The sequence below is a fragment of the Anolis sagrei genome, chromosome 4 (assembly GCF_037176765.1).
Source record: "Anolis sagrei isolate rAnoSag1 chromosome 4, rAnoSag1.mat, whole genome shotgun sequence".
Taxonomy (NCBI): domain Eukaryota; kingdom Metazoa; phylum Chordata; class Lepidosauria; order Squamata; family Dactyloidae; genus Anolis; species Anolis sagrei.
The window spans coordinates 15,355,846-15,371,984 of NC_090024.1; the positions used below are offsets into that span (position 1 = coordinate 15,355,846).

General features: G+C 42.1%; 1 protein-coding gene across 3 annotated transcripts in view; it reads left to right on the forward strand.

Annotated features, from left to right (window-relative positions):
- ST3GAL1 (ST3 beta-galactoside alpha-2,3-sialyltransferase 1) overlaps positions 1-16,139 on the forward strand; it is a 190,750-nt gene that overhangs the window by 146,263 nt on the left and 28,348 nt on the right. For all 3 annotated transcript variants that reach the window (XM_067467278.1, XM_060775904.2, XM_067467279.1), the window contains one exon: positions 9,351-10,174. In XM_067467278.1, the coding sequence (XP_067323379.1) occupies positions 9,860-10,174 (315 nt within the window). In that variant the 5' untranslated portion in view covers positions 9,351-9,859. The remainder of the gene's footprint in view (positions 1-9,350; positions 10,175-16,139) is intronic.

The following is a 16,139-nucleotide window of genomic DNA, read 5'->3' on the forward strand; positions in this document are numbered from 1 at the left end:
CCTTCCACTTCACAATTTTCCCCAACTCTATAACCATGGCTTCTTTTTATCAAAATAACCAAAGGGACTAAATATATTTTCCTTTTATGCGGAGCAGGAACACTTCAGCCCTTAATAGCTTTGGTGGCCATTTTCTGTACTTTCTCCATTGCTGTTGGGAAGGTTGTACCAATTTAATTTATGCCTCCGAGATAAAAGACCTTGTACGATTGTCCTCTTGAGGCTGGATAAATATTTTTGCTCCCTTAAGAGCCAGAGGAATTCAACTTCGAGAGGCCTCGGCCACTAATACAAATACCTCTTTGGCCATCCAAGCAAGATAACCTTATAATGCTAAAACCAAACAAAAAGGGCACATAAAAACTAAAGGAAACAGAGCAAAAACTGCCCAAGTTACTTCCTTGTGGGCTAAACTAAGAAAGAGACATATTGTCACTTTGCGTCATTGACGTCTCATTGTGTTGTTGGTTTGTTGGTTTGCCAACTGGGGAAAAATAAGCATGTATTTTGAAATGCAGCTGAATGATGATGTATATTTAGTTCTGTAACCACATCCTTTGCATAAACAGGGAACTTATAAAAAGCCTTCAGCAAAAGGTCGCCCTCCATCTCCCTCTTACTGCACCACCTCTTGCTAAACAAATCTTGGAAATAAAGTTTGAAACAGTTGGATTTTTGCTATTATTATATACAACTGCTGGATGTGACACTTGGATTGAATCCTGTAAGGATTTGCTATGTGAAGGCAATGTTTTCGTATGATTCCCACCCTAAACAGGCTTACTAAGCAAGAGGACCAATGGAATGAAATGGGGTTTGTGTGGATGAGTCTGCATTGTAGAACAAATGCAGTTTGACACCACTTTAACTGCCATCACTCAATGCTATGGAATCCTAGAAATTGTAGTTTGATGAGGCACCAGAACTCTTTAGCCAATCAGTATCAGTTAGCATCCCTCTCTTTTCTACTCAGAGAAGACTATAGTTCCTTTATTTCATTACAATTAAGTTACAGTACTTACATTGACCCATGGATAAGTTGAACCAAGTTTTTTGGGTCAATGTTTTGACAGCCATTTCTGTTCTTCTACATGAGTGTAATCTAATAATAGAAAATGCATCTCTTCAAAAGGGAAAGGCTATCTCATTCCTTTCTTTTTGTGGGGTGTTGTTCTGAGCAAATGGGGCCGTGGTGGTGGCAGAACTTGGTGGTGGCAGAACTAAGTGGCAGAACTTGCTGACCAGAAGGTTAGCAGTTAGAATCCATAGGAAGGGGTGAGCTCCCACTATTAGCCCCAGCTTCTGCCAACCTAGCAGTTCAACAACATTCAAATGTGAGTAGATCAATAGGTACCACTTCTGCAGGAAGGTAACGGCATTCCATGCAATCATGCTGGCCACATGACCTTGGAAGTGACCTGCTGAACTTACTGACCAAAAGGTTGGTGGTTCGAATCTGAGGAACAGGGTGAGCTCCGCTGTTAGCCCCAGCTTATGCCAACTTAGCAGTTCAGAAACATGCAAATGTGAGTAGATCAATAGGTACAGCTCCAGTGGGAAGGTAACAGTGCTGCATGCAATCATGCCGGCCACATGATTTTGGAGGTGTCTAAGGACAACGCCAGCTCTTCAGCTTAGAAAGGGAGAGGAGCACCACCCCCCACCTCCAGAGTCGGACATGACTAGACTTAATGTTAAGGGGAAACCTTTACCTTTATCTTTTCGCTCTGGACATTTTCCCTATTGCCAGATTATTCAGATAACAAAGCTTTCAACCTAACATGAGAAAGGAAGGAAGGGGCGTTTCCTTTGAAGGACAGCGTCTCTAATCTGTCAGTGAGGGTTATACTCCATCTGTCAAATATTTGTTCGTGTCTTGCTTTTAAGTCTCGGTATATTAACAAACTAACGAGAACTGCCATAGAAAAGCAGATTGGCACAAGGGGAAGTGTGCACACAGTGTTTGCTTCCCAATATCTGTTCATCGTGGGGCACCACCATCTACATATATGTTTTCCATATGGGGGATTTGCCCAAAAAAAGGCAGACATAAAGTCAGTTAAGCCTTGGAAGCAAGAAGTTACACTCACCTTTGTAGGGTTCTCTTTTATTCAGCCTCATAGTGGAACCAGTGCTTTCAGAGTTGGTTATCTAGCAGATCCAATTACATTGTTTGCCATCCACTCCTCAAGACTTTGTATCTCCTCTGAGCTTAGATGAAGTGCTAACAGTCATACCAATGAAGGGGAATGATATACCCAGAAACAACGTGTTTTGATAAGCTACCCTAACCATTTTCAGGTGGAATAGTCATTTCGGAGTCACTGAATCATAGAGGTGAAAGAGACCACAAGGGTCCTCCAGCCCAACCCCATTCTGCCCTGTAGGAACACACAATCAAAGCACTCCCAACAAATGACCATTCGGCCTCTATTTAGACACCTTCAGAAATGAACTCCACAGCACATCAAGGTTGCATATTCCACAGCTCTTATCAGCAGAAAGATTTTCCTAATTTTAAGTGGAATCTCCTTTCCTGAAACTTAAATGGGTTGTTCTGGGTTTTTCAGACTGTACAACCATGTTCTAGAAGCATTTGCTCCTGAGATTTCGCCTGCATCTATGGCAGGCTTCCTCAGAGGTTGTGAGGTCTGTTGGTAACTAGGAAAATTGGGTTTATATATCTGTGGAAAGTCCAGGGTGGGAGAAAGAACTCTTGTCTTTTGGAGCTAAGTGTATATGTTTCAATTGGCCACCTTGATTAGCATTTGATGGACTGACAGTTTTTAGGTGTGGCTTGTTACTGCCTGGGGGAATGACATGTATTACTCCATGTCATAGTCTCTACTAAGCATGGTTAGTTTCGGTTGGAATCCTCGTAATTCAGAATAAATTCAGAAAGATTTGTTTTTTGAAGCTATTTCGAAGTTTTTAAGGAAACCGGAAGTCCCTTTGCCCTTCTGAAGTTTTTTCCGCCATTTCTGTAATGAAGCAGTAAGTGAGTCGGAAATGATTCAGCTTTCCCCCGCTTCTGGTCCCTGGCCTCCACTCAAGCCAGAGAAGCCATTTTAAACCAGAGTGGATGAATTCCCTCCCTTTCCTTTGCCCTTCTGAAGTTTTTTCCGCCATTTCTGTAATGAAGCAGTAAGCGAGTCGGAAATGATTCAGCTTCCCCCCGCTTCTGGTCCCTGGCCTCCACTCAAGCCAGAGAAGCCATTTTAAACCAGAGTGGATGAATTCCCTCCCTTTCCTTTGCCCTTCTGAAGTTTTTTCCGCCATTTCTGTAATGAAGCAGTAAGCGAGTCGGAAATTATTCAGCTTCCCCCCGCTTCTGGTCCCTGGCCTCCACTCAAGCCAGAGAAGCCATTTTAAACCAGAGTGGATGAATTCCCTCCCTTTCCTTTGCCCTTCTGAAGTTTTTTCCGCCATTTCTGTAATGAAGCAGTAAGCGAGTTGGAAATGATTCAGCTTTCCCCCGCTTCTGGTCCCTGGCCTCCACTCAAGCCAGAGAAGCCATTTTAAACCAGAGTGGATGAATTCCCTCCCTTTCCTTTCCCCCCAGCTTCTGTCTCAAGCCAGAGAAGCCATTTTAAACCAGAGAAGAATGAATTTCCTCCCTTTGCTACCTCCCCCCCCCCCCGGAGTAAAACAACTACTTTCAAAGTAAAGACCACCCAATGAAACAGGAATAACACTTTCAAACCATTGAAAATAACACTTTCAAACCATTGTTGTAAACCGCTATGAGTCGCCTTAGGGCTGAGAATGGCGGTATACAAATGAAGTAAATAAATAAATAAATAAAGGATTCGGAAGTCTCTGAAGTTTTGAAAAGTTTTCAACATTTTTTTCTGTGAAAATTGTAATTGACTTTAGAATCGAACCACCAGTGCCCCCTACATCCGAAATGAGTTTTGAACCATTTTTTTTAAAATCAAACAAGCCTAGTCTCTACAGTAGGGGGAAACAAATAACTAATAGGGCTAACATGTCACCTCTCAATTTTCTCTTTTCTCAACTAAATATATCTAATTTTCCTTAATCCACTCCTCATAGAGCTTGGCTTTACCATTCTGGTCACCCTCCTTTAGACATATTCCAGCTTGTTAACCTCCTTCATGGATTGTGATGCCCAGAACTGGACACAGAGTTATTCCATGTGAAGTCTAACCAAAGCAGAACAGAGTGGAACTGTGACTTCCCTCACTCTAGAGCAGTGGTTCTCAACCTGTGGGTCCTCAGATGTTTTGGTCATCAACTCCCAGAAATCCTAACAGCTGGTAAACGGGCTGGGATGTCTGGGAGTTTTAGGCCAAAACACCAGGAGGTCCACAGGTTGATAATGACAGCTCTACAGACACTATTACTCCTGTTGATGCAGCCTAGAATTAAGACGTATTAGCATTACAGAATCCCCAGTCCTTGTAGAGATAAAGCTTGCTAGAACTGGTCTGTTGAGATGAATTTCAAGCTTTGGGAGTCTCCCGAAATTTCCCTTCAAAATTTGCCACTATACTGCTGAAGACATAAGGAGGACTTGAACACCAAGTAAGACCATTCTTTCATCCGGCCCTTCGTTATCTAATGTCTAGAAAGAGTGCATACACAGTAGAAGGAATGCAGTCTGAACACCACTTTAATGGCTATGGTTCAATGCTATGGAATCATGTGAGTTGTAATTTTACAAGGTCTTTAGCCTTCTCTGCCAAAGAGTGCAGGGGCCCCATCAAACCACAAATCCCAGAATTCTATAACATTGAGCCATGGCAGTTAAAGTTGTGTCAAATAGTAATAATTCCACAATGGAGATGCATGCATTGAGAATCAGGCAGGGGCTTTCCCAATCTCCTGTTACTTGAAGTCCCCGGAAGAAACAAAAGGCAGGAATAAAGAAATAAATGGTTTCTTATCTGTATCATTTTTGTAGTATTTATTCACAATCCCTTGTGTTTCGGTGCTTTGTTTTTGTTGGTTTTTATATACGTATATTTTAAAGTCATTTATGTTCATATCTAGGAGCCCCCAGTGGTGCAGTGGGTTAAACCGCTGAGCTGCTAAACTTGTTGACCAAAAGGTCACAGATTTGAATCCGGGGAGCGGCATGAGCTCCCGCTGTTAGCCCCAGCTTCTGCCAACCTAGCAGTTCGAAAACATGCAAATGTGAGTAGATCAATAGGCACCACTTCGACGGGAAGGTAATGGCGCTCCATGTAATCATGCTGGCCACATGACCTTGGAGGTGTCTACAGATAATGCCAGCTCTTCGGCTTAGAAATGGAGATGAGCACCAACCCCCAGAGTTCAACACAACTGGACTTAATGTCAGGAGGAAACCTTTATCTTATGTTCATACCTACTACTTATAACACTAGAGAATGAATCCACTTTAAATCCAGTTTCTGGCTCCTGCAGAATTCTAGGGTTTGTAGTTTAGTGAGACTGTTAAAGGTTCCTCCCTAAACTACAAACCCTAGAATTCTGCAGGAGGCAGAAACCGGATTTAAAGTGGGTTCATTCATAGAATCATAGAATCATAGAATCAAAGAGTTGGAAGAGACCTCAAGGGCCATCCAGTCCAACCCCCTGCCAAGAAGCAGGAATATTGCATTCAAATCACCCCTGACAAATGGCCATCCAGCCTCTGCTTAAAAGCTTCCAAAGAAGGAGCCTCCACCACACTCCGGGGCAGAGTGTTCCACTGCTGAACGGCTCTCACAGTCAGGAAGTTCTTCCTAATGTTCAGATGGAATCTCCTCTCTTGTAGTTTGAAGCCATTGTTCCGCGTCCTAGTCTCCAAGGAAGCAGAAAACAAGCTTGCTCCCTCCTCCCTGTGGCTTCCTCTCACATATTTATACATGGCTATCATATCTCCTCTCAGCCTTCTCTTCTTCAGGCTAAACATGCCCAGTTCCCTAAGCCGCTCCTCATAGGGCTTGTTCTCCAGACCCTTGATCATTTTAGTCGCCCTCCTCTGGACACATTCCAGCTTGTCAATATCTCTCTTGAATTGTGGTGCCCAGAATTGGACACAATATTCCAGATGTGGTCTAACCAAAGCAGAATAGAGGGGTAGCATTACTTCCTTAGATCTAGACACTATTCTCTAGTGTGATGAGGTCCCTAGTTTTTCCGTATAGCACATTTTATGTATGATATTGCTAATGTATATATTTTTTGCATGGAGTTTTTCCTGGTACTGCTTTTTTCTGTTCGTAGTTTTGGAGCCAAGAACTATACCACATGATTTGTAGAAGTGAATGATCCAAAGGTTAATTGTGTTCCAACCAACATGTTAGTCAAGGAAGCGTGAATTGGGTTAATTCACTTAAAAGGGCAAATAAAGTTCTTCCCCTTTCTCTAGCCAGGAACTGATCTTTGGGCCTTCTCAATGCAAAGCATGCAAAATGTTTGCCTTTATTCACGCGAAAGTATTTTTTAAACCTATATTCAAGGGTGTCTCTTGGAAGGAGGCTCATAGGTTAGACACGGAAAAGAGAAGTTCTTTTAGAGTAAACTTTTCAGAATGATCCAGCTAACACAGGCATAGGTAAACTTTGGCTTTTCAGGTGTTTTGGACTTCAACTCTCACAATTCCTAACAGCCTCGGGTCCTTTCCTTTTCCCCCTCAGCTGGGGGGCAGGGGAGGGGATACTAAACTGAGACTGTTGTACTTTGCTCATATTACAAGAGTACTTTGCTCATATAACAAGAGTACTTTGTTCATATCACAAGAGGAGCCCCCGGTGGCGCAGTGGGTTAAACCCCTGTGCCGGCAGGACTGAAGACCGACAGGTTGCAGGTTCGAATCCGGAGAGAGGTGGATGAGCTTCCTCTATCAGCTCCAGCTCCTCATGTGGGGACATGAGAGAAGCCTCCCACAAGGATGATAAAACATCAAATCATACGGGCGTCCCCTGGCAACGTCCTTGCAGATGGCCAATTCTCTCACACCAGAAGCGACTTGCAGTTTCTCAGGTGTCTCCTGAAATGGCAAAAAAAAAAAAAAAAGCTTGGGTGTGATCACAAGAGTACAAGAGGCAGCCAAGTTAATAACTGGGACGGCATATAGGGAGCAAACAACTCCCATGTTACGTCAGCTCCACTGGCTGCCTGTTTGCTACCAGGCACATATCAAAGTGCCAGCTTTGGACTATGAAGCCCTAAAGGGCCCCGGCCCAGTTTGCCTGTCTGAACACATCTCCCTTTGCGAACCACTGTGGAAACTAAGATCTTCTGGGGAGGTCCTGCTCTCGGTCCCACCACCATCATAGGCACGTTTGGTGGGGATGAGAGACAAGGCCTTCTCAGTGATTACCCCACGGTTATGGAACTCCCTTCCTGGCAATATTAGATCAGCCACCCTCCCCCCTCCTGTCCTTCAGAAGGATGGTGAAGACCTGGCTGTGAGACCAAACCTTTGGGGCTGTGCAGTGAGCCAAAATCGTGTCCTGAGATGGCTTTTAAGCAACTTTTAATGTGAATATAAGTGATTTTAATGTTTGTATATATTTATGGTTATATGTTCTGACACTGAATGTTTGCCGTATATATGTTGTGCTCCACCCTGCGTCCCCTGCAGAGTGAGAAGGGCAGAATATAAATGTTTAAAATAAATAAATAACAATGCAATACAATACAATACAATACTGCTTGTCCAGATGGATAGGATCAATCAAAGAAGTTATGGCACTGAGTCTGGATCCAAACTGCCATATAATCCAGTTTCAGAATGCAGATTAACTGCATTGAACTGGATTATATGGCAGTGTAGATCCAGCCTGAGACTGCAAGACCTACACAAAGCTCTTGAGGATAGGGTGACTTAGAAACTTCAGTTAAAGCGTTTCCCATAAAATCAGAATCAACTACACCAGCTTACACCAACAACAAAATGGTCACACTATTCTACCCATGGTTATGCTTTTGGTTAAATCACATAACTACTATGCTGCTTGAGAGAAATGTTTGTTGGTGATACCTTGTTTCTTTGGAAACAAGATATGAGATGATGCTAGGTAGGTTGCCAGAGACATCTCCTATACCTTTCATAATTATGTAGAAGAAATAATTTCTGCAGATGCTGCTTGTCACGAAAGCAAGACGCAAGCAACACCTGCCCAAACTCCCACTCTTGTACAACTCTTGAAAGTACAGGAAGTTGGTATTCACTCTGGCAACCTGGATTTTGCACACGTCTCAGAACAGTTGTGTGTATGTGCCTTCAAGTTGCCTGCCAACTTATAGCAACCTCATTGGGTTTTCTTTGGCACTGTATACTCAAAGATGCTTCTCTGCCTGTTCCTTCCTCTCACACAGTACTTGGGAAGAAGACATGAGAACCAATGGCCTTTCAGATGTTGTGGAGCCTCACCTCTCATCATACCTGCCTACATTGACTGGGGCTCTCTCAGTTGGGCCCCTTCCACACAGGCCTATATCCCAAAATATCAAGGCAGGAAATCCCACATTATCTGAGTGTGGACCCAGATAACCCAGGGTCCTTCAACACAGCCCTATATTCCTGAATATCAAGGCAGGATATCCCACATTATCTGAGTGTGGACTCAGATAGCCCAGGGCCCTTCCACACAGCTCTATATCCCAGGCAGAAAATCCCAAATTATCTGCCTTGATATTCTGGGATATAGGGCTGTGTGGAAGGGCTCCTAGTTCAAAGCAGATATTGTGGGATTTTCTGCCTTGATATTCTGGGATATAGGGCTGTGTGGAAGGGCCCTTAGAGTCCTGCAACATGTGGAGGTTCACAGGCGCTGTCCACAAATATCAGCTGTTAGGTGCTACTTGATGCATTGAGTAGATTCAACAGAATATTTCAAAGTGTCCTCTGAAAAATGACAATGTTACAAAATTCAGTCAGACCACATTTTCTAGGCTTAGGGGCATAGGACTCCCATGAAAGTGAAAAGCCACAAAAGAAAAACATCTTTTTTTTCATCTGAAAAAAAAAAAACACTTATCCAGAAGTCTTTAATTTTTTGAGGACAATTAGCTTCCAAACTCCATAGAGTCACACTGGAGGACCTAGGGATTCCTATGGAGAACATTTTAATCAAAACTATGAATAATTAAATCAAGTCAAGCCCACAAATGCAGAGGACTGACTGCATTCAGCAATTTAGTTCATAGAAAGTATTGTTGTTTTGCTAATGTTTTTGTAAAAAAAAAATATCCAGGACACAAGCACTCCATGGTGGGTGCAACGAAAACATTTCCTTCTCCTTGATTTCACAAACTACAGGAGGTAGAGAATGAAACCCACAAGCTATTATTAAATGGAAAGATCTTTAAAAACTCCTTAGTGAATTTTTCTCTTTTCTTTTTCTTTTCAGATGGAAAAGAAAGGCATTTCAGCAGATCCTGGCAATAAGGTTTCGACTGCCATGAACTCCACCCTCCACACAAACTAATCAGCGGCTACTAATGAAATAGTTTTGAAGAGAAGGGATATTTCCCTACCTAAGTCTTTTAGATTTGAGCTTCTCCATCCCACACGGCAGAAGGAAAATGTGTATTTCAGACTGTTAATAATATCCTCTCTATCTGGATGGGTGGTAAAGAGAAAATTACAGTTGTTTGCTTTGATTAAACCTTTGGAGGAGAAAATTAGTAGCTATTCAAGGAGACTGAAGAGATCTGAAGTCGGAAGATTTTTTTTTGTAAAGGAAGAGACGAACGAGGCAATCCATGTTGGTTCCTTTGCAGTGATTCGAGGGTACGACAATCAGGTCTGTTTCTTCTAACATCAAAGGGGATTGAACAGGTCCTTGTGGCCTAGGAACAGCTGAGGAAAGCATCCTACAGACTCTCCACATTCTCTTAACCTCAGCCACAGGTCAAAATGCTGGCCATGAAGAAGCGGAGCCTCAAAATGTTCACACTAGCCTTACTTTTTGTCATCACCATCACATCATTCTTACTCAACTACACGAACAGTGCGGTCGCGGTCACTTGGGACCCTAAGCAAATTGTCTACCAGTTTTCGGAGCAGTTTAGAAAATTGATGAAATACTCAAGGAGGCCATGCAGCTGCAGCACATGCGTGTCCGAACAAGGGGCCTCGCTTTGGTTTGATGGAAGGTTTAACCAAACTATGCAACCTTTCTTGACCACCCAAAATGCCTTTGTGCCTGAAGAGAGCTATAAGTGGTGGCAGGTGAGTAGGAAGGGCAGCATGACTTTGTGGGAGTAAGGAACAATGGATCTTTTCTAGTCAGGAGTAACACAATTATTTAGGCTTAAGAGTCTCTCCAAATGGAACTCCCTGGAACCAAATAGACAACAATTCACTTATATAAGAGCAAGAGTAGAAGTCTGTTTGCAGATAACAATCAAGGTCAACACTTGAGGTTTCTGGGTCAAAATCCCAGAACTTCAACATGCTTTACTTACTTAGGTGATCCCTCATAGCCCGAGGGCGATGGTCCTCCAAGTCTGGTGTCTTGACGGTAGGTTTGTAGGTGGTTTTGGAGCCCTGTTCTTGCTCTGCATGTTCTCCTGCAGTGAGGACATTGGTTTCCAGGTGGAAGGCAGTCCTAGACAGGGCTGGCTTGATGCACCTTCCTCTTGGCACATTTCTCCCTTTCGCCCTTTATTCATGCCTCTTTGAATTCCGCAGCACTGCTGATCCCAGCTGACCCTCAGTTAGAGCTCTCAAGGGCCAAGGTTTCCCAGTTTTCGGGAAGTTCTCTGGGTCAAAATCCCAGAACTTTAACATGCCTCCCCCTCCCTGCTAAGTACTGGGCATCGGCCTCTATGTATTACAGAGGTCTAATCTCCTATCAGCTGAAATGCACTGGATAGATGTTTTCACCTCCTTCCCATCAATGATTTCTGGTGCAGGTCAGAAACAGGAAGATCCCTACTATGAGACCTCCTCATAGTAGAGAAAGTAATGGAAACAGCAGTTTACTGCATCCTGATCAACCTGATTTCAGAGCTTTATTGCTCACAGCAGCTGCTACCCAGTAAGCATGAATGGGCACTTTTACAATCCCTACACATTTCTACGATCATGAATATTGCGAATATATAGGGACTGTGAATATGAATCAGTTATATGTACTTATAACTCCATTTATAACAGGACACATTTGTAACAGTACTCATGAATTCCAGCCCTTGACTTTCTGTCCCACTTGTGGAATGCCCTCCTTTTCTTCATCAGTTCAAGATACAACTTTTTTTTTACTGAATCCTAGTTTACTTTTGAGCACGAACATGGGTTTTCAAGCATTTTCAGCCTTTCAAATTTGATATGTTTTTATTATGTTTAAATTATTAGATTTTGAGGCATTGTTTTAAGTAGCTTATATAGTTCATCTGTCTGCTGCTTGGTGAGCTCAAGATAAAAGGCAGGATAAAATATTTCATAAATAAGTTGTTTTTCATGAGAAAAATGCTATATACATACAGAGAGAGAGAGCAAGAGGAGCCCCCAGTCACGCAGCAGGTTTAACCACTAAGCTGCTGAACTTTCTTACTGAAAGGTCGATGGTTTGAATCTGGGTAGCTGGGTGAGCTTCCACCATTAGCCCTAGCTTCTGCCAACCTAGCAATTTGAAAACATGCTAATGTGAGTAGATCAGTAGATACTGCTCCGGCGGGAAGGTAACAGTGCTCCGTGCAGTCATGCTGGCCACATGACCTTTGACAACGCTGGCTCTTCGGCTTACAAACGGAGATGAGCACCAACCCTCAGAGTCGGACACAACTAGACTTAATGTCAGGGGAAAACCTTTACCTTTACCTTTACCTATATATAGCAAAATGTGCATGATAAAAAGGCCCCTGCTGAGTTTTCGGTGAATAGTCAAAACTATCAATTCATTCTTAAGACTGACTTTAAGACTGACTTAAAGCAATACTATAATGTCTCTTGTTGGTCATCATTTCAGGTAGTCAGAGAAGTAATTAAAATATTTTTAATAAATGAACAAAAACAATATAATTATATCAACAGTAATATGAAAATAAATGAATGAATCAATAAAATAAAATATTGGAGGGTGGGGGGGGGGGTAATACACACATTATCCAAAATTCCTGGGATCCATCTAGAACACAGAGCAATGGAAAAGAGATTCCACTAAACATTAGGAAAACTACAGGAAGAGATTCCGCTTAAATATTTGGAAAACATCCTGATGGTAAGAGCTTTTTGGCAATGGAATATACTCCCTCGAAATGCAGTGCAGTCTCTTTCTCTTGAGGTTTTAAATCAGAGGCTGGACAGCCATCTGTCAGGAGGACTTTGATTGTGTCTTCATGCACAGCAGAATGAGATTACACTGGATGGTCCTTGGGGTCTCTTTTAGCTTTATGGTTCTATGTGCTTGAGATGTATTTTGGATTTTTTTCAAATTTTGGAATACCTGTATTTATATATATTTACATAACGACATATCTTGGGAGATGGGACCTAAATCTAAACATGGAATTCATTTCTATTTTATATATAGGGTCTCACTTATCCAATATAAACAGGCCGGCACAATGCTGGATAAGCGAAAATGTTGGATAATAAGGAGGGATTAAGGAAAAGCCTATTAAATGTCAAATTGCGTTACAATTTTACAAATTAAGCACCAAAATATCATGTTTTACCACAGATTGACAGAAAAAGCAGTTCAATACATGGTAATGTTATGTAGTAATTACTGTATTTACGAATTTAGTACCAAAACATTGCAATGTATTGAAACAGCAGTGGATCCTGGTGGGAGGCAAACTGCATTGGATAATACAGAACATTGGATAAGCGAGACTCTACCGTACCTTATATCTATATAAATAAAAATGTAATGTTCAATGTATTGTTGAAAGCTTTCATGGCCAGAATCACTGGGTTGTTGTAGGTTTTTTCAGGCTATATGGCCATGGTCTAGAGGCATTCTCTCCTGACGTTTCACCTGCATCTATGGCAAACATCCTCAGAGGTAGTGAGGTCTGTTGGAACTAGGAAAAATGGTTTATATATCTGTGGAATGACCAGGGTGGGACAAAGGACTCTTGTCTGCTGGAGTTAGGTGTGAATGTTTCAACTGACCACCTTGATAAGCATATAAAAACAAGGACATCTAATCACCTCTCAACAAAAGTTTGTTCCAGGCTGGTTAATGAATAGATGCTGGTGAAACGTCAGGAGAGAATGCCTCTAGACCATGGCCATATAGCCCGAAAAAACCTACAACAACCCAATGTAATGTTCGTTTGTGGGATTAACATAATTCAAAAACCACTGGACAAATTGACACCAAATTTGAACACCATACACCTATCAGGCCAACAAGTGATCATCACTCATAAAAACACTAAAAACACAGCAGAAGAGACTTAAAGAGCCAAAAAATAAAAAAAAATACCTTACAACGCATGCACAAAACTACGTATATACATGCAAACATACATACACACACATACACACACACACACACACATATGTACACACACAAAACACATATACACAGACTGGGCCACAGCAATGCGTGGCAGGGGACGGCTAGTGTGAAATAAAAATACATTTCATATTTAGCTTGAAAGTTATTTTATGTGCAATAATTTAAATGTTTGTACATTTAACCACCAAAAAACAAAGATTTCACTAACAGCCAATCATGTGGAAATTTTTGGAATTTTGGAGTTTTTCAGATTCCAGAATTTCTGATAAGGGATACTCAACCTCTATACTTACTGATTTCTGTGCAGAACTAAAAAAACTGTTACAAATCAGTCCAAAAATGGGATAGAACCAGAATCCTGGGAGGAAACCTAAGAAATTGAACAAGAATGAAACTGAGTGATTTTCAGGTCCTTAGAGAGAAACATAAAAGACCAAATGGCCATTCCTAGAGATGTTTTATTCCCCCTGGCATCTGATTCCTGTAGTAAGCTGTCCTTGAGAGGTTTTTCAGACTCATGGCTTTCCAGATGTCCAAAGGACCTATTAAAGCTTTGCTGACAGCAGAAAGCCTGCCAACCCCGCACTCCCGCCCCCACCCCCAAGAATCAATACCATTAAACACAGTGACCGGACTTTTACTGCCTCTGGCTTTCCTGGCTGACTCATTTCTGGTTTCTGATTATAATTGGGTTTGCAGAAAGAACATCTGCCAGGAAAAAAGAAAACACCAACAATTCTTTTGCTTGTTAATAGATGTTCACATTTGTTTGCAAACAAAACAAAACACCGCAGAGGCAGAGAAACTGCAAATCCTCGTCTCCATAGCAAGCCTGCTTTTTTTGAGTTGCTTTAACCATGGAAAGTACAAATAGATTCCTTGAGCAGTATCACCAAGTCTCAGGGCCTCAAACCATTTTTACCGGTCCTCAGTATTAGGGTGGAAGAGTCTCAGGGTGAGAGCACAGGCTTGAAATCTGTACATGTTTGTATATCTATTTTCCACATTTGTGAAACATGACATTTTCTATTTGAATGGTGTACTATGTACATGCGTCATACTTTATGACATCTCCAGGGCTGGTCCTAGAAAGCACACCCTGTGACCTCACAAGAGGTCATCCTTAGGTCTCAAATTTTGGTTCTGGCAATCTTCTTTGAGGAACAGCTTTCTGGTTACCTCAGGTCTCCAAACCAAAATCTGGACTGTGGATGAAACCAGAAATGGTCAAAAGTTTCATGAAACTATTTGAGGGATGTGCAAGCAAAACAAGGGGCAGGAGCTTTCTGTGATTTCTTTTTAAAGAGCCATGTTCCTCAAGGCTTCCATGAGTGGAAATTCTCACTTCCAGACAAAAAATACAATAAGATACAGGATAGCTGAATGGTCCAGGGAGGACCTACAAAATGGTTTTACAGACTGCATGATATCATGGTTGCCAACATCAAGGTGTTCTCAACCCAGTTGATTCTCAACCTTGGGTCCTTTGGATGCTTGAGACTTCAGCGCCCAAGAATGCTTTAAGCATTGGCCATACTAGCAGACCTTTTCAGGACTAGAGACTAAAACATCTGGAAAACTAAAGGTTGAGAACCATCAATGTATAGCATGGATTGGAGACATTTTGATGCTACCAACCATGATATGATACCATGAATTCTGGGCACCACAATTCAAGAGAGATATTGACAAGCTGGAATGTGTCCAGAGGAGGGCGACTAAAATGATCAAGGGTCTGGAGAACAAGCCCTATGAGGAGCGGCTTGGGGAGCTGGGCATGTTTAGCCTGAAGAAGAGAAGGCTGAGAGGAGATATGATAGCCATGTATAAATATGTGAGAGGAAGCCACAGGGAGGAGGGAGCAAGCTTGTTTTCTGCTTCCTTAGAGACTAGGACGCGGAACAATGGCTTCAAACTACAAGAGAGGAGATTCCATCTGAACATTAGGAAGAACTTCCTGACTGTGAGAGCCGTTCAGCAGTGGAACTCTCTGCCCCGGAGTGTGGTGGAGGCTCCTTCTTTGGAAGCTTTTAAGCAGAGGCTGGATGGCCATTTGTCAGGGGTGATTTGAATGCAATATTCCTGCTTCTTGGCAGGGGGTTGGACTGGATGGCCCATGAGGTCTCTTCCAACTCTTTGATTCTATGATTCTATTGTTCACTAGGTAAATGCATATATTATAGGCTGCAGGAGATTGCTGTTAAAAGCCATCTTTAGTCAAGGGGAGGACTGCAACTTTTGGTTTCATCCAAAGACTAGAATACAGCTGTTTAATCCCCACTAGAGTAGGCCCATTGAACCATTGTTGAATGATGAATCAACATGTAGGAAAAGCCAATGGATTCAATGGATGCGTGTCTCTAAATGCATATCCATGGAAGCAAATGGACAACAATTCATTTCTATAAGGTAGAAAAGAGCTAGAGGTTATAATTGACTACCTGAAATTCGTTGAGATACTTGTTTGTCATTGTGTCTGAAGTGTTGCTTGCTACTGGTGATTGCTGAGTATCCTGGAGCATCACTAACATGTTACTCTCAATTGTTTAACAGAAATATGAACCGAAATAGCCAACGTAGTTTCAACCACCCTAGCAATTACCCCAAATTAACATTTCTGAAAATAACAAAGAAATGTGTTGTAAGTTGTTGTAGGTTTTTTGGACTGTATCGCCATGTTTTAGAAGTATTCTCTCCTGATGTTTCACCTCCTCAGATGTT